Raw genomic sequence first — 26,129 nt, 5'->3', positions numbered from 1 at the left:
CTGTGTGGCTGCAGCAGACCCCAAACCCTCATGGGGAGGTGAGCAGGGCTGAGGGCTTTGCCACTGTCCCACACTGTCACATCTGGCAGCTGGGGGGGACAAACCCAACATCACGTCCCACAGAGTGTGGGGGGGTCACATCCCACAGGGTGGGCACAGGGAGGGTTCCCCAGAGTGGGGCTTGACCCAGGGGGATTCAGACTGAACCCCTTGGCTGTCTAAACTCTTTTCTAAAGAGGAGCCTGGGTTTGGCTGGGCACAATCCTCCTCCTCCTCTAATTAAGCTCTTTTAATGAGCCATTAGGTGAGGTTAAGTTGGGGAATTCTCTGCAGTACTCAGGAGTAAGGGTATTACCCAGGGGGTTTGTATAAAACACAACTTTACCTAAAAATAAGTAAGATTCTAAGTGTGGGATTCTAAGATTACAACTAGCAGAATTAGAAATGACAGGAGTTTGAAAGCAATGAGTTACCATTTAGCAAAACTTAAAGAAGTTGTCAAAACACCAGGTTACAACTAACAAAACTTGACAAAGCAACAGGGACTAAAACTTAAAAGTTAGAAACTGTGTTACCCTCATGTGTGGAGATAAGGGTAGAGACAGAGACACAGAGAGAGATTAAAGGAGAGATAGGAAAGATCCCAGAATCCCAGAATGTTTGGGTTGGAAGAGACCTCCAAGCTCATCCAGCCCAACCTTTGGCCAACACCACAGTCAATACTAAACCCTGTCCCTAAGGACCAGCTCCAAATGCCTTTTAAATGCCTCCAGGGATGGGGACTCCACCACTGTCCTGGGCCATCCCAGTGACTGACAACCCTCTGAGTGAAAAAATATTTCCTACCATCACAGAATCCTAGAATTGGCTGGGTTGGAAGGGACCTCAGAGCTCATCAAGTCCAACCCTTGATCCACTCCCCCCGTGGTTCCCAGCCCATGGCACTCAGTGCCACATCCAGGCTCTTTGGAAAGATCTCCAGACACAGAGAATCCACTACTTCCCTGGGCAGCCCATTCCAATGCCTGATCACCCTCTCCAGAAAGAAATTCTTTCTCATCTCCAACATAAACCTCCCCTGGCACAACTTGAGACCCTTTGTGCCCTCTTGTCTTGCTGAGAGTTGCCTGGGAAAAGAGCCCAACCCCCCCCTGGCTCCAACCTCCTTTCAGGGAGTTGGAGAGAGTGATGAGGTCTCCCCTGAGCCTCCTCTTCTCCAGCCTCAACACCCCCAGCTCCCTCAGCCCTTCCTCACAGGAATTCTGCTGGATCCCTTCACAGCCTCCTTGCTCTTCTCTGGACCTGCTCCAGCACCTCAAGCTCCTTCCTGAGGGGCTGAGGGGCCCAGAACTGGACACAGGACTCGAGGCTGACCCTCCCCTGGCACAGCTTCCATCCATTCCCTCTGCTCCTATCCCATCCCTCAGGAGCAGAGGCTGTTTCCCTCCTCACTCCAAGCTCCCTTCAGGCAGTAGCACAGAGCCATCAGGTCTCCTCTCACCTCCTCTTCTCCAGACCAAACACCCCCAGCTTCTCCCCAGGGCTGTTTCACAAGCAAGCACCTCTTACAATGCATTTCTTTTCCAAGATCTAACCCACACATATCAAAAAAAAACCCAAACAACCCCAAACAAACATTAGAATAATTCACATTTACAATTTTTTTTATTTTTAATGGAAAAATAAAGGCAAACCTTTTAAAAGCAATATTTACTTAGAAACAATTATTTTTTTGCTTCCTTAGGCAAGTTAAGCAAATGCAAGGCAGTAACAAAATTCCAGACGTGTGTTCTACTCTTTACAAATCATTAGGACCTCTCAAAGTCTAAATTAGTCCCAGCCCTGCAGACCCCACACCACCCCTGCTCCCCCTCCTGCTCTCTGCCCCCCTGCTTGGGATGGTTTCAGTTTGTGTATTGCTACCTGCACCCCTCCTTACTCCTTACAGTATAAATCCAGGAAAAGGAATTGTCAAAGTTACCAAAAATACATATTCTGTCCCAATCTGGGGTGATTGTAACTTCTGGGATCACTCCCCCCTGCCTGGCCATGGGGAGCAAAGCCACTGCTGGAGCTCCAGCACCTTCCCAGATTCCCACAATAAACACACCACTGGAGACAGCAAATCACAAGTCCTGTTTGACCAAACTCAGCTGCTTTTTGCCCAAAGTGATGGGCAAGGAGGGGATGATGAGGAACTACTGCACCCCCTGTGACCCCACATCAGCCCAGTCAGGGGGGTCACCCCTTCCTGCAGAGTGCCCTTGGGCCTGCAGTTGGGTTTTCAGTGACTCCTTTCCCTCTCAAACATTACTTTGAAGTGTTCAGCAGGTGAAGCACACTGCAGGGAGTTTGGGGATGAATGCAGTGGTAGCAGCTGCCCTTTCACCAGCCAAAAATGCACTGAAGGGGAAGCTGCACTCCTCAGGAGCCTGCAGAGCTCAAACCCCACAGGCAGAGGAGAGCAGTCATTTACCAGAGCTGTACAGAAGATTCAGAACTAGAAATAAATACTAGTAGACACTAGAAGACAAGGTTTAATAATTGATAAAAATGTACAAAAATATTCCCACCAGCCAGTGAGGTTTCCCCACCTTTTGTCACCACAGCAGCCACCAAGTGTCACCCAGCAGGGCTGGCAGCCCCTGCCTGCACTGCCCAGAGGCAGAAAGAACCCAGGGCTGCAGCTGAAAGGTGGTGGCACATTCTTCAGCAGGTTCTTAAGGCATTTAAATTCATTTACAATTGGATTTTTTGTTTAAAATTTTCTGAAAGGTGAAGCAGCCGCTGCAGGGCAGGGCTGTGGGGTCACAGCCTGGCTCTGTCCCATCCCCAGCAGCTGCAGCTCCAGGGATCAGAAAGTTTCCTATAAAACCCCCTCTGAGATGGTACCTTTCAGCTTTGGACAGCATGGGTTTGGCCAGGGACACAGTTCACAACAGAGCAATTCCCAGATCTGGTGGTTTGTTTTTTGTTTTCTTTTTTGCAGTACAGATCAAGAAATGGAATCGTTACCCTCATTGCCTTCCCCTTTTCCAAAATAAAAACAGATCCATAAAACAAATGAAGCCAACAAGAAACTATATTAAAGAATCTCTTCCTAAATACGAAAATTTTACCTGCCAGCCCTGGGCAGGAAGAGCAGTGTTAGCACCTTTCTAGAAAGGACCTCACTGAGGAGTGACTTAGCTAGAAAGGTGCCAACGCTTCCCCAGGCTGTGGGGGTGAGCAGGGAATGTCCCCCTGAGCAGGGAAGGTGCCCTGGGGGCAGTGGAGCACCCATCCCAACTCACCATCCCCCTCAGAATTTCATTCCCTGCTCCAGGTTTGAAGCCAGGCCCAGAATCTGACAGCATTGAGTGTGTTGATGGGGTAAAATTAAAACCCACTGTTGTTTCAACAATGGAACTCAGGAGATCGGAACCCACGTCCTGAATTAGACATTGGTTTCTTTTATTATGCCACAATGTAAACATATTTGGTATAAATAATGTTCTCATTGATCTTCATCCAGTTGTTCCAAAAGAGTCCTCCTCTGTTTTTCCAGCTCCCCTTCGCTCAGCTCGCTGCCCGACGTGTCCCAGTTCCCCTGCAGAGAGAAGGGAGGTCAGTGGGCAGCACCAGCCCCCTCCACACTGACCCCTCAGCTCCTCCTCACACCCCAGGTCACCTCCTCAGCAGAAGATGCTGTGTCAGGCCAATAATAATAATAATAATAATAATAATAATAATAATAATAATAATAATAATAATAGGGTTTTTCAAAGGCACCTGGAGGGCAGAGCAGCTCAGTATAAGATGACACAAAAAGCAGATGTGCTCCCATCTCCCCTCAGAGGGTGAGCTGCTATCCAGAAGGACATCACCACTCTCTAAACCACCAGAGCTGGGCAAATGATTCTTCCCTGAAGGATGCTTCACATCAACGAAAGTACAAATAAATGTGCACTTTTTATCCAAACCCTTCCACGTGTCTTTGATGACAAAGCCCCTGTCACCACCAGAGAAACACAGGGCTGCAGTCACACCCCCCACAGCCCCTCCAATCCTGAGCCACGGGTGCTGCCCCTCAGCTGTGAGCTCAGTCTGGCCCAGAGGGTGGGAAGGAAAGGGCAGTTCAGCCACCAAGACAGTTTTGTTGCAGCAGGGGATCATGTTCAGCACTCCCTGCAGAACAACATCCTTCATTCTCACTTCACACCAAGCAGCAGCAATGAACAGCATGTCAGGAAACAGTCACTTCACTCAGCGAGGGAGAAGGAGCTGTATAATAAAGTTCTGGAATGTTTGGCCCTTTTTTAATCTATAAATGGGACATAACTGGAGCTGTAGCACACCTACAAACCCTGCACACCCCACTGCAGCCTCCCTCTGACACAGCCCAAAGCATCAGGCAAAGAGGAAACAAGAAAGCTTACAGAATCTTTTCCAGGCCGTTTTTTAGTAGGAGATTTATGTTTTGATTCAGATCTCTGTCTAGCTCTATCCTTTTCACTATCTCTCTCTCTCTCTTTTTTGTCTTTTTCTCGTTCAGTATCTGATTCTGGTGAATCCTGTGTAAATAAAGGGGAAAATATTAACATTAAAGTATATTAATTTACAGAAGAACCACACCTCGGACAAGTCTGACTCCATTTAAATACAGACCACATGAGAAAAAACCATGCTTAAGGTGGTTACTAACTGAGCACATCCTATTCACCACTGCAGAACTAAGCACTGCAGACACATCTCTGGAGGGGGTTGGAAAGCAGAGAGGTTTGTTCACTACTGAACATTCACCATTCTCTGTGCACACCCAGACAGGGCACGCTGGGTGCTGTACAAGAAATCTCTCTGCAGCACAAATGTCATTCATTTGTTAAGGTCTCTGGAAAGGGTGAAATCTGGGAGATTTTGGTTTTTCTGTGAGGTGGCTGCTGGGCCACGGCTGAGTGCTTTGAGGCTGCTGTGCTCTGGGTAGATATTAAGCAAGCTGTGGGGAAGGAGGTGGCATGGCTGTGGTTTTATCCCAGGTTTCACCCCAGGGTTGCTAAGCTGACCCTGTGTGACCCTGGGTGTGGGACAGCCCTTCAGTGCTCACACCTTACTCCAGGGTGTAATTACTGTCCCCCTCTTTGTGAATGTGGCCTGCTGAAGGGCACAGCCACCTGCTCAGAGATTACAGAGAGACAGAAGAATTCAGAGTTCTGCAGATGAGTTCAGAGACTCAAACTTCTTTCTCTGCCCAGGAGAATAAAACATTCTTTGGCCTCAATGTGAGTGAAAAGCTCTCTTTCTGCTCTAAGTCCTTCTGATCTTCCTGTACACTCCATGTCAGAGCTTCTAAGATAACCTTGATGCTCAAGCAGACACAGGGGACAATGCTCAACAGAAGAAAAAGGGAAAAGCAGGCTGGATTCCCAGTCCACTCCACACCAAGAGTGGACTCCAAGACTTGCCACGAGAAACAGCAAAACCCAGGGTGCCATAGGGCCCATCACATGCTGCAGTTAAACCCCCTGAATTCAGCAGTCTGAAAGGGTTTAGGACCAAGGTGCCTAACAAAGTTCCTCTGCCCCCTCACACAGTCACTGACCAAGGTGGGTGGATGGTGACAGCCACCTCCAGGGACTACAGAAACCATCAGCTGTCCCTTAGCCAGCTCAACACAGCCAAACTGCACTTACAGACTTGTGTCTTCTCTTCTTGCTCTTTTTCTTGTGTTTTTTTGACTTCTTGTAACTTCTCTCTGCAGACAGAGGAAGCAGCAAAATGAATAAAAACTACAAATACCCAGCAATAAAATGATGCTACTCAGTTAAGGACAGACCAACCCATCTCATACCCGATTCTGCGCTGGAAGAACGCTCGGAAACTGATCTGGACTCTGAACGCTGCCTCTTCTTCTTGGAGTGGCTGTCATCATCCTCAGACTCTGAGCCCTTGAGGGACAAACCCAAGGTGATCAGCAAGATGACAGCAACAAGAAAGGGTGACAGAAAAGCAGATTTTTCAGACCTGATGAAACCCTCACCGAACGAGAGCGCGACCGCTTCCTGTGATGCTTTTTGGACTTCTTTGAATGTTTCTTGTTCTTTGAATGGTGATGCTGGCACTCGTGCTAGAGGAACAAGAGAAGGGAAAGGTTATCCTGGGTCTGCAGGTAAAAAAGACACCCATCAATCACACATTTCCTGTGTCAAAACCCATGAACAGTCACCAGCACTGCCAGGTTCAAGTTGTTCAAGCACCCAGGTAATGCATAACCTGGGCGCTGATGCACGCAGCTCTGTTACCTTGGCCTCTCCTCCAGTGCTTCCAGTTGGAAGCCCCTGCTCAAGCTGGGAGCCAAATGTGAAATTCTGAAATGAAGCCACTTCTAAAACCCTAACAAACTCCAGAGAATGAAACAGAGAAACCCAAACTCTTTTCTGCTGCAGAACCCAATCTCACTCCCTGGGGCACAAAGTGTGGAAGGAGAGCGACTCATCCAACCATCTGCAGCTCACCTGGTACCATGACCCAGCCAAAAATCAAGAGAGAAAACTAAGTTACACCAACACCCCCCTTCTGCACATCAGCAAAAACACTGGCTGCAGCAAAATTAAAAAAAAAAAAACAACCCAAACATCTGCAGAACTTGGCGTGTTCTTGAAGTTCCAGTGAATAAACTACTGCAGAAGTTCTACTTCCAGTTCCATCCCACTGGGTATGAAATCACAGCAATAAACATTTTTTCTGAGGTAAAACAGGGAATTTTGGTGTTGACTTGTGAAAATTCTGGTGGGGATGCAGATTAAAAGAGGAACTATGTATCACATTCTACCAAGCAACTGTTCCATGTTTCTTCAGTTCCTTACTCTCAAGATGAGGTTTTACTACCCATTGTTCTTAGGTAACACAATGACTACTGCAACACAAATCTGAAGAATTCTGCTAAAAATTCTCCCCCTTCCCACATAGTTTAAGAGCCAACCAAATAGGAATTATTTTTTTTGCATATTCTCTAACGAGTTAAAACCAAAGTGAATACTCACCTCGAGTATATGCATGAAATCTTTAAATATTCTTTTCCTTTCAGACTCCAGAGTGATGTCTTCAAATGCTGGTTCCTTCACAAATCTATCTCTGATCTGTAAGAAAAATGGCAATGAAATACTAATAATGCAACACAGCCCTGCAGAAATAAAAATAAGATGGAAAACATGATTCCACCAGCTGGAAAAGCCATTATAGAGTTCCATGGCTGAAGGTTTTTATTGCCAGCCAAACCAGACCTGAGTCAAACTGCAGCAGATGAAGCATGCAGCACCAGACTGTTCTCCTGCACGTGGCATTTAAGCCCCAGAAGCTTGTTAGAGCTGGCAGCTTGATACCAAGTGTGCTTCAAAAGGTTCTTAAAGGTTATCTTAACCAGAAGAAAGTTACAGACAGAAGTCTGGAAAAAAGGAAAAGAGGGAAAAAAGGAAAAGAGGGAAAAAAGGAAAAGAGGGAAAAAAGGAAAAGAGGGAAAAAAGGAAAAGAGGGAAAAAAGGAAAAGATAAAAAGGAAAAAAGATAAAAAGGAAAAAAGATAAAAAGGAAAAAAGATAAAAAGGAAAAAAGATAAAAAGGAAAAAAGATAAAAAGGAAAAAAGATAAAAAGGAAAAAAGGAAGAGACAAAGGAAAAAAGGAAAAGAAGAGAAAAAGAGTGCTTTATCTCCATTTAAACTAAATTTTGGGGGACTTTGAGTGATGATTTTTTTGGAGGCAGTGGTGTCTGTTGCTTGTTTTAAGTTGGAGTCAAACCCAAGTGTCCCTGGACTGAAGTTATTCACATGACAAGACAGGAGGTTTTCCAGGGCAGCTTTGAGAGGTGTGAGCTCTCCAGACAAATGCACCAAGAGCTGAGAGGCTCCAGGTGTGGTCAGCACAGCACCAGCACAGAGCAGCCTGGGGAATGGACTGGGAGGGATTTTCAGGATGGAATGAGGCTGCATACATCTTCCCAGACAGCATCCAGCTCGATGGGAGGAGTGGCTTGCTTCAGCATGCTCTTGAAGGCTGACTCCTTCCTCTTCATCTTCCGAGCTTCTTCTTTCTCCCTCTCTCTTTCCCGGGCTTCTGCCTTTTCCAGCAGCTGCATCAAACAGAAAGAAGTAAGAGCACAGGAAAGCTATCAGATGGAGCATTCATAAAGCCTCCAGTTTAATAATCCAGTTTTTGGAAAGCCCAAGAGCTTGCCTTCACTGTTTTCTGTTAGTCACTTGGGCACGCAGGAAAATGAACCAATTATCTGTTTTTAAAGCAGACAAGTGCTGCATCTCAGACTGAATCTGAAGTTAATCTAAACAGAATTATAACAGAGTTATAACAGAGTTTAATTATAACTTATAATTATAACATAATTATAATTATAAATTATAACAGAGCTAATGCATCAGGCAAGCCAGAATGACACAAACACACACACAGACAAACTCCCTCATGAGAAAAGTCACCTAAAATAAGAGAATGCTACTTAATTCCTACAGCAGGATTTCCCAAGCTGAAAATACACCTCTGCAATCAGTATTTTGGGGACTGATCCCAGGAGATCAGCTCTAAAGCACAGCACCTCTCCCAAATATTGCAAAACTATTCATGGCAATAGAGTGAAAATAAAAGCCAATTCTTGTTTCTGCAGAAAACGTCACAGCTTTTTTCAAACACTCCTGTGTATTAATACTTACACTATTGAAAGCCAGCTTGATATTTCCTGCATCTAAAGTGGTAGCTCTTTTAGTTGAACTGATGACTGTAACAAAATCTTCAAAAGATGTATTCACTTCAACCACAAATCCCTTATCCTGTAAGAAAATTGCTTCACTTGGCATCAGGCAAGTCAGGAACTCGGTGCTAATGCACATGACATGAACACCACCTGAACCCCCCTCTCCCAGCAGCAGAGAGTTCACCTGAATGATGTATTTGGCATTCTAAGAAGCCCCCTCATGGAGCACTTTCCCCTCTCACCTTTAAGATATCTTTTATTATCTTCTTTTCATCATGGTAACGTGCTTTCAAGTCTTCAACATAGAACTTGAAAAGATCAAGTGCTGTTGATCCTGATGAAAAAACTAGATAAGTCAAAAGCTAGCTCTAATAAAAGAGCTGCATTTTTTTAAGACATTTAGAAAATATACAAACAACCCTGTTCTGTTCTGCCCCAAATCCAAGACCTTCACCTTACAGGCTTGGAAGAGACAGTGTTCTTACCAGGTTGACCAAGCATATTAGTGAATCTGATGTCTGAACTTATGGTTGGGTACAACTCCATCCAAGAGGACATGGAATGTAACTGTCCGTGCTCGTGCAGCTCATCTAAAAACAGCTACAAAACACAAGGGAAATGGAAATTATTTCATAGAATCATAGAATCCTTGGGGTTGGAAGGGACCTCGAAAGATCATCTAGTCCAACCCCCCCCTGCCAGAGCAGGGCCACCTAGAGCACTTCGCATAGGAACGTGTCCAGGCGGGTTTGGAATGTCTCCAGTGAAGGAGACTCCACGACCCCCCTGGGCAGCCTGTTCCAGGGCTCTGTCACCCTTACAGGAAAAACATTTTTCCGGATATTCAACTTGAACCTCCTGTGCTCCAATTTACACCCATTACCCCTTGTCCTATCACTGGTCACCACTGAGAAGAGCCTAACTCCATCTCCCTGACACTCACCCCTTACATATTTGAAAACATTGATGAGGTCACCCCTCAGTCTCCTTTTCTCCAGACTAAAGAGACCCAGCTCCCTCAGCCTTTCCTCATAAGGGAGATGTTCCACTCCCTTAATCATCTTAGTAGCTCTGTGCTGGACTCTTTCAAGCACTTCCCTGTCCTTCTTGAACTGAGGGGCCCAGAACTAGACACAATACTCCAGGTGCGGCCTCACCAATGCAGAATAGAGGGGGAGGAGAACCTCTCTTGACCTACTAACCACACCCTTTCTAATGCACCCCAGGATGCCATTGGCCTTCTTGGCCACAAGGGCACATTGCTGGCTCATGGTCATCTTCTTGTCTACCAGGACCCCCAGGTCTCTTTCACCTACGCTGCTCTCCAGCAGGTCAGCCCCCAACCTATACTGGGACATCTTGTTGTTCTTCCCCAAATGCAAAACTCTACACTTCCCCTTGTTGAATTTCATCATGTTTCTCTCTGCCCAACTCTCCAGCCTGTCTAAGTCTCTCTGAATGGCAGCACAGCCTTCTGGTGTGTCAGCCACTCCTCCCAGCTTAGTGTCATCAGCAAACTTGCTGAGGGTACACTCTATACCCTCATCCAAGTCGTTGATGAAGATATTGAACAACACCGGTCCCAGTACCGACCCCTGAGGGACTCCACTAGTCACACACCTCCAACCAGATTCTGCCCCATTGACTACAACTCTCTGACTCCTTCCTTTCAACCAGTTCCTGATCCACCTCACTACCTGATCACCAAACCCATACTTGATCAACTTATCTACAAGGATGCTGTGAGAGACGGTGTCAAATGCTTTACTGAAATCAAGATAAACCACATCTACCACTCTTCCATCATCTATCCACCTAGTAATTTGTAGTCTTGGTTAACAGCTGGAGCAGATACCCTTGGTAACTGGGATTCCAGTTTTGTTGAAATGCAATGGAAAAATACTGGTTTTACATTGCAATTTTCTTCCTGCCTTCCCCCACCTCTTGCAGCATTCCCACTGCATTCCCTTTCTCTTCAAATCTATTTCCTCTTGCCTTCCCCCAGGCTTGCAGCTTCCTGGCAAACAGATGTGCTGCACAGCAGACAAAATGCTGAGACACTGTATGAACCCATTAGCAATGAGCTGCAGAAGCCATGTCATGAGGTGACACAGCCAGGGCAGGAGAGGAGAGCCCACTCACCTGGAAAGATTCTCTGTTTTTCCGCTGCCGCCTCCTTTCTCGAAGCAAACTTTTCTGTTTTTCTTCTTCCTCCTCTTTCTCCAGTGCCCTGATGTGTTCCTCAAAACAGATCAGTGCATCCTCCTTGTCCATGTCTGGCAACAGATAACAACAGAGTGGTAAAAGTGAAAAAAAAATAATTGGTATTTCCTCCCACTAGCTGCAGAAAGTTTCTTGTGATGAGGTTAGGGGTGCTCATTGCTGCTGTGAGGGGGAGCTCATGACCACTGAAATACACCAAAAATGTGCAGATCTTCCCCAATCTGGGTGAATTTCATTGCCAATACAGATCACAGAAGCCTTGATGGGAGGAATGTGGAGGATGAGCACTCGTGCACCTCCCCACAGCACCACAGAGCAGCTTGGCCAAGTGCTTTTGCAGCTGTTTAAATGCATTTGCTGCTCCTACAGTACAGGATCAAGACATTTATGAGAAAAATGTGCTCCTAGTGGAAAAACTGCCACCTTTCTTACTTCTGGGATGGTAAAACAACTTGTCTAGGAAAGCACACTCAGGAAGGCCTCACTCAGTCTAGCAGAAGGCAATGCAAGTATAAAGCAACACAGATTACTTTGTCAAACACAACTTCAAACTTCCAAGGCAACAACTACAAAGGCAATTTGATCCCCATGGAAAAAAAAGTGTCCTTTTGTTTTATCACTGAGAATTAAGTAATGATTTTTGAAACTGATTCTGTTTCCTAGGAACTAAACAAGACAGGGGCCTTTACACAGGCTGCTCAGCTGGGCAAGAGCAAGCCAGACCCAGTCAGGAGCCCACACTGCTGAAGGTAAATCCATTCTCTCTTCTGAGAAAAAAACCAAACAAAAAACCCAACACATAGACTTTTTACATACTCTGAAGCTCCTCATCTTCTGCAAATGTAGGATTGTCCATCAGATACTGCTGAGCCTCTGACCAAGTAGTACAGTAAGTGACATTGGCCATGTTGTCTAGAATGTTCTTCAAAGCTTCCCAATTCCTCTTCCGTAACTGTTTGGCTTGTTCCTGCAGAGAAAACAGAATTTTTGGGGGGTTAAATTTGTACAGACAAAAATATATGACCCCCCAAGTTTGTCCTCCAAGAAAACACAAAATTAACCTTTCATTTACACACAAAAGAAGCAAGGTAATAAGTTGCTTTTATGTACTAATAATTATGTAATACAATAAACGTGGACCCACACACAATCCTTCCATGCCAGCACCCACAGATAAACATTTTTAGTGCCATTTCACTGCCTGTTTTCCTTTCCCCCAAGGCTGGTGGGCAGTGACAGAGGTGGTGCTGCTGGTGCATCACTGCCAAACTGCAGGGAAGATGAACTAACCAGCTAAGTCAGGGCCAGACCCTCAGGGGGTTTGGTAGCACTGAGGTTAAGAGACACACAGCTTGGTGTGACAGCCCCAGAACTCCACTGCTTGCAGGGTTCCTCTGCTAAAAGGCATCTGAAGGTAATGTACAGGTACCTTATGGTAATGTACAGGTATCTTAAGGTAATTCACAGGTATCTTAAGGTAATTCACAGGTACCAAGTGAAAAGGTGAGTTTGAAAGCAAGTTACCTTCTCTTTCTTAGATAAGAAAAACAAGACATCTTCATAAATCTCAAGACGATCCCGCTCAGATATTGCATTCCAGACTTCCATCTCCCCAAACATTTGTTCAGCTTTTCTGTGTGAAACAAAGAAAAAGAATACAACCATTTAGTGGTGAGCACCCCCTGAAACTGTCCCATCATCTCACAGTAACATCCATGAACTCTGCTGTAAGCAGCAATGCTTTTGTATGACGTCCCCCCCATTTTCTCTCTGGGAAAACCTTTTCCTGTGACATCTTTTTGTCTCTTTACACACAAAGAAAACATAAAAATTAAAGCTGATGCCACTGTGCAGATCTCTCCACAGAAGTTCACCTGCAGGAGAACCATCAGGATTTTTACCAGAGGGCTAAGCACACGTTCAGGCCACAGCACATCACTCATTGAAGTTGTTTTTATGTGTGGGTCTGTGAAAATGAGACTATTTGTGTTCCTCTAAATCTGCAGGCTTTTCCAGGCTGAGCACATCCAGGGGTTACCTTTCACCAAGAGCAAATCAGCAAGGTTTATTTCTTGGCAAGACAGAAGAGACTGGAGCTTCATTTAACACTGTTCTTACTTGTATCTTGTTGTGGATGTCATCTTCTCATGGTTCTCAAGGAAACGCTGGAAGGATTCTTTAGCTTCCTTGTATTTTGATCTTGCTTCTTCTTTCTCTTCTTTTTCTGTCTGAACTTTGTAAGCATTGAAGGCTTGCTTTTTTTCACTTAATTTTGCCAAAGCACTTCACAGCAAAAAAAAAAAAAAAAGGAAACAACAATGTCAATTATGCAAACTGGAATTAAATTAGAAAAACAAAACCAAAGAAACAAATCTTTTTCAAATGAAAAATTAAGCCTAGGACTTGTGTTTCTTTATCCAGAAAAGGAACAAAGCTTCCTGACAATGGAAAGTGTTCACAAAAGCACAAAAATCTATTAAAACAACCACAAGTTATGTCAGGTATTTGTGGAGAAATTTGAGGAGGAAAGGATTAAGCAGTACCTGTATCTAGGATCATTAATGATCATTTTCATAGCTTGCTCCCAAGAAGCATTGGATGGGACTCTCTGTGAAATCATTAAAGCATTAACTAATTAGATTTGGAATCAACATCAAACAATTCCTCAAAAACAGCTCTTAGAGGAAAAAAAAAAAACAAACCACCAAAACTCAGGAGTGCTTCTGAGGTTAAGGCAATGTTCTCTGCCACAGATTTCTTTTAAATTTTACTAAGAATCACCATGAAAAATGAAAGAAGGTACTTTGGGGATAATTGCCAGTTCTAGAGTAAATTCTTCTGGAATTTTGTCTACCATACAACTGTGTGGAAACAAACAGATGCCAGAAACTCAGAAGGAAAAATCAAAGCCCCTATCACTTTACTCCCACTTCATCTCCATCTTTAAAACATGGAATTTTTCCCCCCCCTCATTTCTTGCCTAGCACAAGAGTCCACTCCCACAATAGTGGGAAATCCCTCACACAGATACAAGAAGTCTAGCAGTTTCTGACAAATTCAGGTTTTGCAGTTTTGTAAACTATTAGGAATGTTAACCAAAATACCTTTTCTTTTAAAAGTTCCTTAAATGCTTGCTTTGCTTCTTCCTTTGTGTTCCATGTATACGTTTTTTTAACTGGTTGGGCATCATCCTCCTCCTTCTTTGAAGCAGCACTATGTACAAAATCAGTAATTTCATTATTTAAGCATTTTTTTTTAAAGTTAGAACCACTGAAGAGCCACAAGCCACCACAATAAGATAGAACATTCATTTAAAACAGCAACTCAAAGAAAAATACTAATGCTACATGTGATAAACACAACTTGTGCTTCAAGACATCACACAGACACCATAAACATCTGATCAACAAAAGGAAACTATTTCAGAAAAGTGTTCTTGCTCAGGCAATTGGCTACCTGCTGAAATGAACTACAAATTAGTCATAAGAATAAAATGCTGAATTTTAGCAGGAATATTTTGATCTATAGGATATAAAAATATAAGCTGGCAATATGCCTCTTGCCTTTAATTGTCTCCTTCTGTCTCTAAACCCCTCACAACATGCTGCTTTTTTGTTTGAGGACAAAAACCATAAGCCATAATTCTCCAGATAATTGACTCTTCATTATTAATCACCAAAGGACATAATTCCTGGTGGAACACACACAGATCTATTAAATACAGCATTCTGGTAAAGCTAGCTAGATCTGTGAAGGTGGAAACATCCAGGGTAAGCATATCAAGTCACCCTGGGAAACTCTAAGAGCTACTGTAAATTCATGCAATGTTCACAGCACTGATGTTCTCTGTGGGGTTTAAGAGCTTTGGAAGAGGGCTGGCAAGGAGAGGGCATTAATTTTTCTAAAAATAGCTTTAATACTTCTTCCTCTCTCCTTTACTCATTGTTCTTGTCTGCTGCCACTGATATATGCTCACATTTCTCTGAAGAAACAGCCAAGAAGCCTGGCCACCTACAGCTGAAGAGAAAACAGATCCTGGAAGAAACACAGAGCAGCAGCACAGCCACAAAACCCAGCCCTGACACTTACTCTCCTGAAGCCTCCTGCTTGGAAGAGTCATCTGCTGCATTAGCTGCAGCTTCCCCACTCTGGTCCTGCCCAGCAGGTGCAGAAGTTGCTTGTCCCTGTTCCTCAGCTGTGGCTGTGCCAGAACTCTCATTTTCTGCCCCAGGAGCTGCAGCAGATTCTGCCTCAGAGGCTGCTGTGGCTGCAGAACCAGCAGTGGTGGTGGTGACAGCTGCAGCTGTTTCAGCAGCAGTGGTGGCTGTGGGGGTTGTGTTTGCTGCCTCAGCACCTGAAGCAGCTGCTGCTGGAGTGGATTCATCAGGCTTTATGCTGCAGGGGTCAAGAAAAGAGGAAGAGTCACATCCAGGCTGAGTGGTTTAGAGAAATTCCCAAAGTTAACACAATGAGAGGTCTTTTGGTTGCAAAGACCTCCCAAAAGGACACAAACCACTCCTAGTTCAAAGACAGTAAAAGATTTACTGTAACTAACTGTGCAGATCAATCATTCCAGTTCAAAAGAAACCCAGAATACATTATCTGAGGTTTTATTTACTAAGCTGCTCTCTGGAATGAGGTGCTGCAAGGGGAATGATTTAAGACTCAAGGACTAGGCTCCATTTTTAAGAGACATGCAGCTTAACATAAAACACATACCTGTTTTCTTCAGCTTTAATCATTGCTAAAAGAGAAAGTGGAAAATACAATCACAATATAGCTTAGAAATAGTTCATGTATTCATGGTGAAAAGCTACTGTTAAGAGAATATAACACAATAAAAGCACAGCTTCAAAATTTTTCCTTCCTATCAATATTCCAATTTATACCTGGTAAGGCTGAAATCAATTCAGATTAAACCAAAATAGAGAAATCCCAACACAGAAAGATGACAGTACCTAAAGAACAACTTCTTGGTGTAAAATAATTTCAACATTAAGAGAGTTTTTTTAAGAACAGGCTTACTGAAACAGACTTTTCCTTTTGTTTTATTCCAGCAGCCAGTGATGCTTACCCTTTGTAGCACTTTCTTAAAGTACTCATTTCTCACCCCAGCTAATTTTGCAGATTTTTTCATCACTTTAGAATACCAACCAGAGCCATGCTACAAGTGAAAAAGAGGAGCAGAGCCCCACATGACCTCTGTGCAAAAAAGGGACACTGCTTTTTGAAGCACAATAAAAAAAAAAACCACTAATACTTTTACTGCAGTTTCTCTACAAAATGCACACACCCTGGTTCACTTTCTGCTCAGGGACACGAGGGGGAGCTGGTGCTGCAGCCACAGAACCAGGGAAGAACTCAGGGTGTGATGATGAAAAAGGAGACAGGGAGCTCCCCCCAGAGCTCAGAGCAGATGCAGCTCCTTTGGGTCAGTTCCATGGCTCACACAACTCTGACTCAAATGCCTGGGTCCCAAATGTTTGTAAACCTCCCTGCCACCCCTCCCTGCCCATTTTTGTCAACATTACCTTCCAGATCTTCAAGCTCTTTGGGCTTTGCCCAGCGTGACTCCTTTGTTTGGGAATTGTAATAGTAGGGCTTTCCAGAATCTGATTTATATTCTTTCCAGGGACATTTAGACAACAATTGCTAGTGGTGAGAAAAAAACCAAGAGAAATCAAATTTAAAATGGTGTTTATGCTTTCCAAGGAAAATCCTCCCTATCAATAAGCAAACACATCACTTATCTAAATATTATATCTTTTAAATAATGAAAAAATTCTGTAAAAACTGATAAAAACTCTTTTAAACTTTTATTCATTTTGAAGCCTCAAGTTCTACCAACATAAGAAAGGCAGGATCAACATTTCTGCAACATTTCTGATTTGAAGAGTGTGCTCTCATTGGGGAAAAAAAAATAAAAAACCCCTTGGCACAGCTACCCTCCTGCATGAGGCCACAAAACTCTTGTGTCCACACAAAGTCAGAGCACAGCCTGAATTCACCTGAGTTTATTTTACCTCAGCAGGTGTTTTGAGGTCATCTGGCTTCTCCCACGTGGACTGCTTGGTTTCAGTGTTATAGTAATAAGTCCTGCCATCAGGTGACTTGTGTTCTGTCCATGTAGATTTCTAGGCAGAGTAAAACACACCATTCATGACCAACAATAACTGCTGGCCAGGATGCTCTCAAAAGCCACTAAAGAAACCCCCCAAAAGAAGTTAAGATGCAAGTGGAAAGCAGATAAACCTGTTTAGAGTGGTCTTCACTCACAGAGCTGTTGGTTGTGGCTGTTTGCTGGGCTGCACAAACCACAGGATGTGTTGTCTGAGGGCGAAACAAAACAGAGCTCTGAAAAGACATGCTGGTTAATGTGGGTTTGGGGCTCAGCAGCTCTCTTAAAACATCCTAAACGTCTCCAGCAGCAACAGAAAGACAGCAAATTAAACCCAGACATGGTCAAGTCAGCGCTGCTGAACTGCAGCAAGACTGATGATGTGACAGCCATTCTTTCAAGACTTCATATATAAATAAATATAAATATAAATATAAATATAAATATAAATATATAAAGAATATACATTATATTATATATTATGTAGTATATATTATGTAATACATATGTTATATATAATATAACAACATATAATTATATATGTAACATTATATATAACATAATATATAACAATATATAACATAATATATAATACATATAATATGTAACATAATATATAACATAATATATAATAGATAATATTATATAAGTATATAAATAATATATACAAGACTTAATCCTTTATGTTCTTCAAAAGCCACTGCAATGTTTTCAGAGTTTTGGGTAATTATCCAGGCTATTTTCCATCACAATAGAAGTGTTTGGTAGGCTGACAATGCCAGCAAAGTTCCAGCACATCACAGAGGACAGAACAATCTCAGAACCTTGACCTGGCTGCCCCTCAGCCCAGGAGGAGGGGTAAGGAACAGCACAGAGGACACACTCCTTGCCTACCAAATGCTGCTGTGCCCATGAGAACTGCCTAGGAAAACAGTCAGTAAGATGCAGCAGGCAAAAAGCCACCCAAATGCAAGGGAAAACAACTTGCTTATAAACTAGTTGCTAATATGGAAGAGAAAAACTAAAAAAAAAGAAAAAAAACGGGGGGAAAACACAGCAGAACAATCTTCTTCAGTGCAAACAAAACCCCAGTTTCACCCTAAATAACAAGCCCAATAACTGCAAAGATTTCCATCTGGAAACAGCTTTGCAGTAACAGAGGTATCCAGGCTACAATTCACTTGTTGCTCAGGTAAAAAACCTTCCAATAAACATCTCTGCTTGCATGCTGGAACTAGAAACAGACTTCAGTGCTCAGGAATCAGTGGAAATAGAACAGAACAACCTTAGTTTAACATTAATTACAGCCTGGCAGCCAAACAAGCAAAGCAGCTCCACTGGAGCAGCAAACTCAGACCCAAGGTTTCCCTCTGAGCCTGTAAAGCCATTCACACCACACTGCAACCCCCTACAAGTCTGGCTTCCACATACCTGAGTTCCAGGAGGTGTCACACCTGAAAAATAAAATGAATAATTATAATTTTTCAAGGGTTTGGTTGCTTTATTTCTCTATATGAAGACTCTGGTTAATCAATGTTTGAAAGAAAAAGAAAAAAGTTACTGAAAATCCCATTTTACAGAGAAGTGTAATTTATTTTCCCAATACTTCACTAACTTGGGTGAAATAGTAGTAAATTATTTCTACTTACCTACTTGGGCATCCATACTGTTCACCCCTGGCTGTAGAGACAATCAACAGACATTTCAGCAATCACAACTAGATCAGCAATAAATCCATACCCAAACATGCAATTTCAGCAACAAAATGCTCTGCTGCCTTAAGAGGAATTTTCCTAATTCCTTTCTTTTTCTGTAAGCAAAACCACAGCTTGCAGGTTTGTGTTGTGCTAAGGCTTCTCTTTCAGCTCTCTTCTACAAATATTATTAACAAAAAGCTCCAAGTTAAAGGCAGAATTTATTAAAAGAAGAAAAGGTCCTGGATCTTTCAGAAAACCCCCAATGAAAATATCATTATTAAACAACTTGGGTTTTTAAAATAACCCACAAAAGCAGGGAACAAAGCTTTTGTGCTTAGTACTATAGAAAAACCCAGAGTTCAGGATGCAATCTGACTTGGGGATTTACTATCTACTTGGTAAGAAGATAAAAACTAATTTATTCCTAAATTTAGGTGGCTAGAACTGGTTTTAAGTGGATCTCCTACAGCTATTTTAATCTCAAAAAATATTATGTTAGGAATTTCTGTAAGAAATTCAGCATTTTCTTCTTCAGAGAGGCTTAATCTGAAATACCTCTTCATTTTCCCTCTACATTTCCACCCAAATAACTTTTCATACCTTTCCCAATTTCAGTAAACTTGACTCAATATCTCAAACAAGCTGAATTTCAGGAACTTTTAGGAATAATCAGATATACAGCGCCCAGGTAATCAGCCCTCCCTCCAAAGAGCCAGAGTTCACCCTGACTCCTACCCAGCTACAGGCAGGGGGAGAACAAAGGAGTGCAGGGAACATTGGAGGAAGCAGAATCCAGAGAGAAAAAAAGGGAAAAGCAAACACAATTAGAGAAAAGAGTTTAAACAGGTGAAAATCCAGAGGACAGAAGTGTCACCCATCCTACCTCCTGCAGAAATCTTTAGTGCAACAACTCAGGTGCTAGATAAAACTTAACTGCAATTATCAGCAATGCTTTTTTCATATAATCTCCAGTTCTAGGAACCCAAGGCATCCTCATCCTGAAGTCCTGGCAGCACCTGACAGACCTTAGAGAACCTGGCAAGTGAAACTCACCGGGACTGTGGGCTGCATGGCAGCTTGGGACATGTGAGACATCATCATCCCAGGCATTACTGACTGCATCATGCCAGGCATCTGCAATTAAATAATATTTCAGATACAGTAAATGATATTTTAAACAAGAAACACAAGCTTTCTATTGTTTTTCATTTAAAACAATTAACTTGACTTTTTTTGGCACTACTTTCTAACAAAAAAACATCACCCAAACCAAACAACCAAAAAAAAAAAAGCCTTTTTATGCCCTTGTCAGCAAGAGGAAGACAGGTTTGGAGAGTTCTCTCATTACTCTCCTACAAAGCTGATATTAGGGACAGCAGTACTCAAAGCCTGATAGGAAATATGGATAAAGGCAACCACAAAAGAACAGCAGCAGATGATGTGTGATCTGTTAATAAAGCCATTACTGAAATCTTAAGTTAAATCAGGTAAAATAAAGCTCAGGGAAGATTTCTGCAGAACTCCAAGGACACACAGGAACAAACTAAACAAAGGGAAGGTAAACTCAGAATCTAGGATTAGTTCTGCTCACGTTCTTTTGACAACTTTCAACCTGCCTCCCTTTCACCTTGCCTCACAAAAAGGAAGAAACACTTTACAGAGACACTAGAATGTGAATTTCTTCAAACAGGTTCAAGAAGAAGAGAGCTATTAAATTGAAGCATGAAGCTCTAAAGCAGTTCTGAACTGCTTGGGTTTTTTTAAAGGCCTGGAAAAAACCCCTCTTAATACAGAGACACAATATTAACCCATGTAACAGTGTGAACTGGGTAATGGGGACAAACCACAGGACAGAAATGGAAAGTCTGAGTCTAGAGTTGTATCTGAGTTTGCTGGGTGGTCCAAAGAGACCCAAAAAACCCCACAGAACTGCTCCTCAGTCAAGCTAACTTTTGCTCAAATGTTTGTGCTTACAGTCTCAAAGAGACAGTGGGGTGGAAGTTTTGCACCACTCAAGTGGTGCCCTGACAGGATGTCAAAAATGTCAGTGAAAAAGCATTTAAAAAAATTAAAAAAAAGAAAAAAATGAAAAAGCTTGCATCTTGCCCAACATCCTTGCCCATCAAGAGCTAACAAGGCATTAAAGAAGTGGGGAAATGGCCATAATTTAGGTCATTATGAGTGTGAATATTTGGGCACTCACCCCAGAGATGGGACATGAGTCAAGTCAACCCCCTTCAACCTTCCAGTGATGCCCCTTTACCTGTCTTGTCCTTGGCAGGCTGGCCAAGTGACCCAATCCCCCTCTATCTTCAGGGAGCACCAGGTTCCCACTCTCCTCAGCTTGCATCTGGGGTGGAGAGGGGGCTGGGTGGCAGGGCTACTGCTCCACCCCTCACAGCCACAGGGTTTTCCTGGGAGGCTGAGGGAGGCCCCTCCTATTCCTCGCCATCCTGTAGAAGCAGGAGAAGAAAGCACTCTTGCCCCACTGCTACTGGCAACTAAGGGGGCTCTGAGCATGGGAAACAGCTGGAAAACCCTGGCTGGAATCCCTGCACACTGCTCCAGTCCTGCTCAGCACTAACCCAAAGGCAGCAATGGAAATTAAAAAAGTTCCTGAGAAAGAGAGGGAATCCTTCTGCAAAAGCCTTTCCTCTGACTGCTGCTGACAGGGGGGAGGTTGCTGCTCTCCACATCCTCCTGCAGGGCTTCAGGAGCAAGGAGAAAATAAGTTACAGAGCATTCCAGCCTGCAAACTGCACCAGGAAACCTCTGGCAGGAAGAGCTTCACACCCAGCACAGCAGTTTGGTGTGAGAACAGCACCCTCCTGTCCCAGCCCTAACACCAAGCCCCAATCTCCTCTCTTTAGCTGCCCTTCAGCTTTTTGCTCTTCATCTGCCCAAAAGTCCTGAATTCACTGGAGCACTCACTAAAAAAGTAAAGGTTGGAATACTCAATATCCAAGAGTGAGAGCAGTGGAAGGGGAGCTACAAAAGCACTGTTAACTGGAGGGATAAAACAGAACTGCTGCTTAAGTGTGTGATGTGCACATCCTGGTGCAATTCCTTCTCCTGACAGTGCTCAAAACCTCTTTAAATTGTACAACTGCATCATTTTAACACCAGAAGTTCTCACAGGCTGAAGCTTGCTGGAGAGATCCCCACCAAGGCTTTATACACCAGTTTAAAGAGAGAAAAAGGAAACAAGATCCATGTGCTCTGTCCAAGGAAGACACAGAGCTGCCCGTGGGCTGTCCTCAAGGGATGAATCTCCCTGCTCTGATCCACTCCATCCCTCTGCTCTACTTGATGACCCTCAGGTGGTACCACTACAACATTTGCTGTACCCAGAAAGAGAACTGCTGCTTTCACAAGTTCAGAATTTAACCAGAAACCACACAGGAAAGGGGTTTTGATTACAGAAAACCAAACTTTTAAAAGTTGTCCAAAAGCACAGACATGAACCTGGGTGCTCTGCCTGCCTAGCCAGGCTGAACCACCAAGTTTATTCTCCTGTCACAGGGCAGGAGCAACACCTGAACATGCACAGAGGTACAAACCACTCCCCAGGATTCAGGGAGGAATTCTGCAAAACTTCAAACTGGAATTATTTCTTTCCTATAACTTACATCTGTGTAGACCTCAGAATTAAAGAACCCTGAAGTTCTCCACCACAACTACCCCTGGAGAGAACCACTGCTTTTATGTTTCTGGTGTGAATTGGTTAAAAAAAACCCCAAAACAATTATTTCTTCAAAATCACCAGCAGAAAAGTTTCACTAAACACTTCATTCTGGATCCATACCTACAGCTATTTACAATTCCAGTGCACAGTATTTACAATTACAGTATTTACCATTCCCAGAGAGTGGTTCTGCATGGACAGGAACCATGGCACCAAAAACCCCAAGTTATTAACCTTACCCATTTGGGAGCTCTGTGTGAGGCTGACCCACCTCAGGGATTGAGTACTGACACCTTCGTGGGAAGACAGGAGAAAAGAAAGAATCCCAAACCTTGTGCAACTGCCTTACCTGGCCCATTGGTGGTCCTCCCATGGGGGGCATCATCTGAGGCATCATGCTGTGAGGAACAGGGGGCATGTTTGGGGGTCTCTGCCCCATGGGGTGCATTCCCATGGGGGGGTAATGGGGCATTCCTGGGTGTCCCATCTGAAAGGCAGCAACCAGTGGGGAACATCAGCACGAAGCCAACAACACAACCCCCCCAAAACAACCCCCATATTCACAACAATTAAATCCTCAGCACCAAAAATAAGTTGGACAATTTGAGACTGATGCTGCAAAACAGATTTTTTTCTGTTCCTTCCTCCAGGCCCTCCAGAGCGAGAGCTAATCATCACTAACAAATCCATTTAAAATTAAAACCACAACCAAACAACCCTCCCTCCTCTTCCACCCTGTGTCACAGACACACACAACACACTGGGGAAGGCAACTGTTTCTTCCTGCTTTTCCAGACAATTCCCATCAAGGGGAGACTTTGTGGCACGAAAGTCAAGCAGAGAAACAAAGAATCTTCTACAGGTGGTGAGCAGGTCCCAGAGAGCTCCTCCTCTGACCACCTCCCCTCTTGCTGTGCTTTCCTAAACACCTGAAGAACCCTGGTGCTGCTCTCCTGCTTGCTGCAGTCATGTACAGAGTACAGCAATTAATAGACTTTTTTGTTTTATTTAAATTACCAAAACATATAAAGATAGCTCTCTATTCTGGTCAGGAGCAATGGCTGGAAGGGTGCCCCAAGATAAACTCTGGGAAGTATTTTCCTAATAAAAACATAAATCTTACACAACCACAGAATGGTTTGGAATGGGAAAGAGCTCTCAGATCACCAAGTGCCCCCACTCCTGCAGCACTGCCAAGGCCACCACTGATCCCTAAGCACCACATCTACACAGCCTTGAAAGCCCTCCAGGGCTACAGCACTTCTTTTTGATGCTTAAATCCTATTTTTCTATGATTTTTTTGAAGTAGAAGACTCTGAAGGCGAGAGTGGGTGGCTCACACTGAGAAGTTGCAAACAAGTAGAAAGGTTTGAAACTTCTGAGCACCACACTTGACCAATCCCCCCCACACACCCTTCCACATCCCTGCCCTCTCACAGGACCCACAGTGACAGCTCAGCTACAGCTCAGCTCCCAGAATGTCAGGGGCTGGAAGGGACCTCTGGAGATGCCCCAATCCAACCCCCAGCCCCAGCAGGATCCCCCAGAACACATCCAGGGGGGGTGGGAAAGCCTCCAGAGGAGGAGACTCCACAAACCTCTCTGGGCAGCCTGGCCAAGGGCTCCTTCCCCCTCACATCCAAGAAGTTTCCCCTCACACTGAGGCAAAACTTCCTAAATATTAGCTTAAACACCCAGCATTCCCTCTCCTGTCACTGACCCCCTCCCTCCTGACCCCAAACTGGGGCGAGGAGCTGCCTCACCTTGAGGGTGTCCCCTCAGTGGTGGGACAGGGTCCCCCCTTATCTGCTTGGTGACAGGTCAGGGTCCCCCCTTGCCCCCTCGGTGACAGGTCAGGGCACCCCCTTGTCCCCTCGGTGGCGGGACAGGGTCCCCCCCTTGTCCCCTTGGTAACAGGTCAGGACCCCCCCTTGTCCCATCGGTGACAGGTCAGGGCACCCCCTTGTCCCCTCGGTGGCAGGACAGGGTCCCCCTTGGTGACAGGTCAGGGTCCCCCCTTGTCCCCTTGGTGGCGGGACAGGGTCCCCCCCTTGGTAACAGGTCAGGACCCCCCCTTGTCCCCTCGGTGACAGGTCAGGGTCCCCCCTTATCTGCTTGGTGACAGGTCAGGGTCCCCCTTGTCCCCTCGGTGGCGGGACAGGGTCCCCCCTTGGTGACAGGTCAGGGTCACCCCTTGTCCCTCAGTGACGGGACAGGGTCCCCCTTGTCCCCTCGGTGGCGGGACAGGGTCCCCCCTTGTCCCCTCGGTGGCGGGACAGGGTCTCCCCTTGGTGGCGGGACGGGGTCCCCCCTTGTCCCCTTAGCGAAGGGTCGGACCCCCCTCTTCCCCCCGCGCCCCTCTCCCGCCCCCCTACTCACCATCAGGGACCCCCGGTCGACTCCTCCGGGCCTCATGGAGGGGCTGAGGAGGCTCCCGCCGCTGCACCTGCCAAGAAGCCGCCCCCTGAGTGGCTGCCGGGACGAGGGGCCGAAGGGCATCAGCGGCTCTGGCTCTCCGCGGGGCGGGAGCAGCGGGGCCAGCAGGCTGACTGGCTTGCCCGCTGGCCAATCAGGGCGGCCCGTTAGCCGGGCGCTCTTCGGTGATTGGTCGGCGGCCGATGAGACGGGGCGGACGGCGTCCCCCGGCGTCAGCTGCATGAGGGGAGGGGGCTTGGGCAGCGAGAAGGGCAGCGGCTGAGGGGAGGCGGTGGCCGCCGCCGCTGCCGAGTCCCCACCTGACATCGCGGGACGGCTCTCCGAGCTTCAGCGCGCCCCGGCGGATGGATGGATGGATGGAGGGAGGGATGGATAGATGAGAGGCGGCGGTGGGGGGAGGGGGAGGAGGTGTCCGGCGCTGGTGAAGCGGAGGAAAAACGGAGCGGGATTAAAAAAATAATGATAATGATAAAAAATAGCAGCGGAGCGAGCGGCGAGCAGAGGCGCTTCCCGGAGAGCGCAGGGTACCGAAGCGGCGGGGAAACGGGGCCCAGGCCCGCCGGGCCGCGGAGCTGGCGCGGGAGGAAGCGGCGGGGGCCGAGCCGAGGGGACGCTGGGAAAGCGCTCACGTGGGGCGGGGGGCGCGGCGCGGGGCCGGGAGGTACCACCGGGAGCCCAGGGGAGAGGGGGGGAACGACGCGGAGCCGCCTGCCCACACACGGGGAGGTGGTGCCGGACCTCCCCTTCTCCTCTCCGCGAGTGGTACGCGCCGCGGGGGAGGCTCCGCCTCAGCGCTCATCCCCCCCTCTCTGTGCCGCGGGTGGTACGGGCCGGGCTGCAGCGCTGCTCCCCCCGCGGCGGGAGGGAGGTGGTAGGAGCCGGGGCAGCAGTGAGGGAGGAGGCGGCCATGGGGGGGAGGGTTGGTGCCTCAGGGGACACCCGGAGATCCTCGGGGACGGAAACGGCTCTGCCAGGGGACCCGGGGCTCCTCAGGGCGGGATGAGGCTCCTCAAGGGGCACCGAGGCTCCTGAGGGCGGGAAGCGTTCCTCAGGCCAGCCCCAGGCTCCTCAGGGCCCAGCCCCCCCGCTCTTCCCGCCGCTCTGGGGATGAGGGGGCCCCGTGCTGTCTGAGGGGATGAGGGGGGCCCCGGGCTGTCTGAGGGGAGCAGCAGCGTTCCTGAGAGGCTGTGGCAGCTCCTGGGAGCCGTGTGGCTGCAGGGATGAGGTGGCCTTGCC

The 26,129-nt window shown here is 45.9% G+C and overlaps 1 protein-coding gene across 5 annotated transcripts; it reads right to left on the bottom strand.

Annotated features, from left to right (window-relative positions):
* Positions 1-2,521: 2,521 nt before the first annotated feature.
* On the bottom strand, positions 2,522-25,501 carry PRPF40A (pre-mRNA processing factor 40 homolog A). Of its 5 annotated transcripts, none has more exons than XM_030454126.1 (26): positions 24,837-25,501; positions 22,807-22,944; positions 19,826-19,906; positions 18,725-18,755; positions 18,507-18,529; positions 17,210-17,311; positions 16,981-17,091; positions 16,489-16,609; positions 15,677-15,701; positions 15,047-15,352; positions 14,062-14,170; positions 13,501-13,565; positions 13,076-13,240; positions 12,482-12,590; positions 11,774-11,924; positions 10,877-11,010; positions 9,220-9,334; positions 8,977-9,068; positions 8,694-8,810; positions 7,964-8,101; positions 7,020-7,115; positions 6,017-6,103; positions 5,828-5,924; positions 5,670-5,731; positions 4,419-4,553; positions 2,522-3,589 (listed from the first exon to the last, which is right to left on the bottom strand). In XM_030454126.1, the coding sequence occupies exons 1-26, from the start codon at positions 25,197-25,199 to the stop codon at positions 3,497-3,499; spliced, it is 3,066 nt and encodes a 1,021-aa protein (XP_030309986.1). In that variant the 5' UTR covers positions 25,200-25,501; the 3' UTR covers positions 2,522-3,496. The 5 variants fall into 5 exon arrangements, with proteins under 5 accessions (XP_030309986.1, XP_030309991.1, XP_030309985.1 ...); XM_030454131.1 differs by having other exon boundaries at positions 17,210-17,287; positions 24,837-25,341; XM_030454125.1 differs by having other exon boundaries at positions 8,977-9,080; positions 24,837-25,199.
* Positions 25,502-26,129: the final 628 nt, after the last annotated feature.

The sequence above is a fragment of the Calypte anna genome, chromosome 7, assembly GCF_003957555.1.
Source record: "Calypte anna isolate BGI_N300 chromosome 7, bCalAnn1_v1.p, whole genome shotgun sequence".
Taxonomy (NCBI): Eukaryota; Metazoa; Chordata; class Aves; order Apodiformes; family Trochilidae; genus Calypte; species Calypte anna.
Note: the sequence above shows the minus strand (reverse complement) of the source record. Positions and strands in the feature narration are given on the sequence as shown.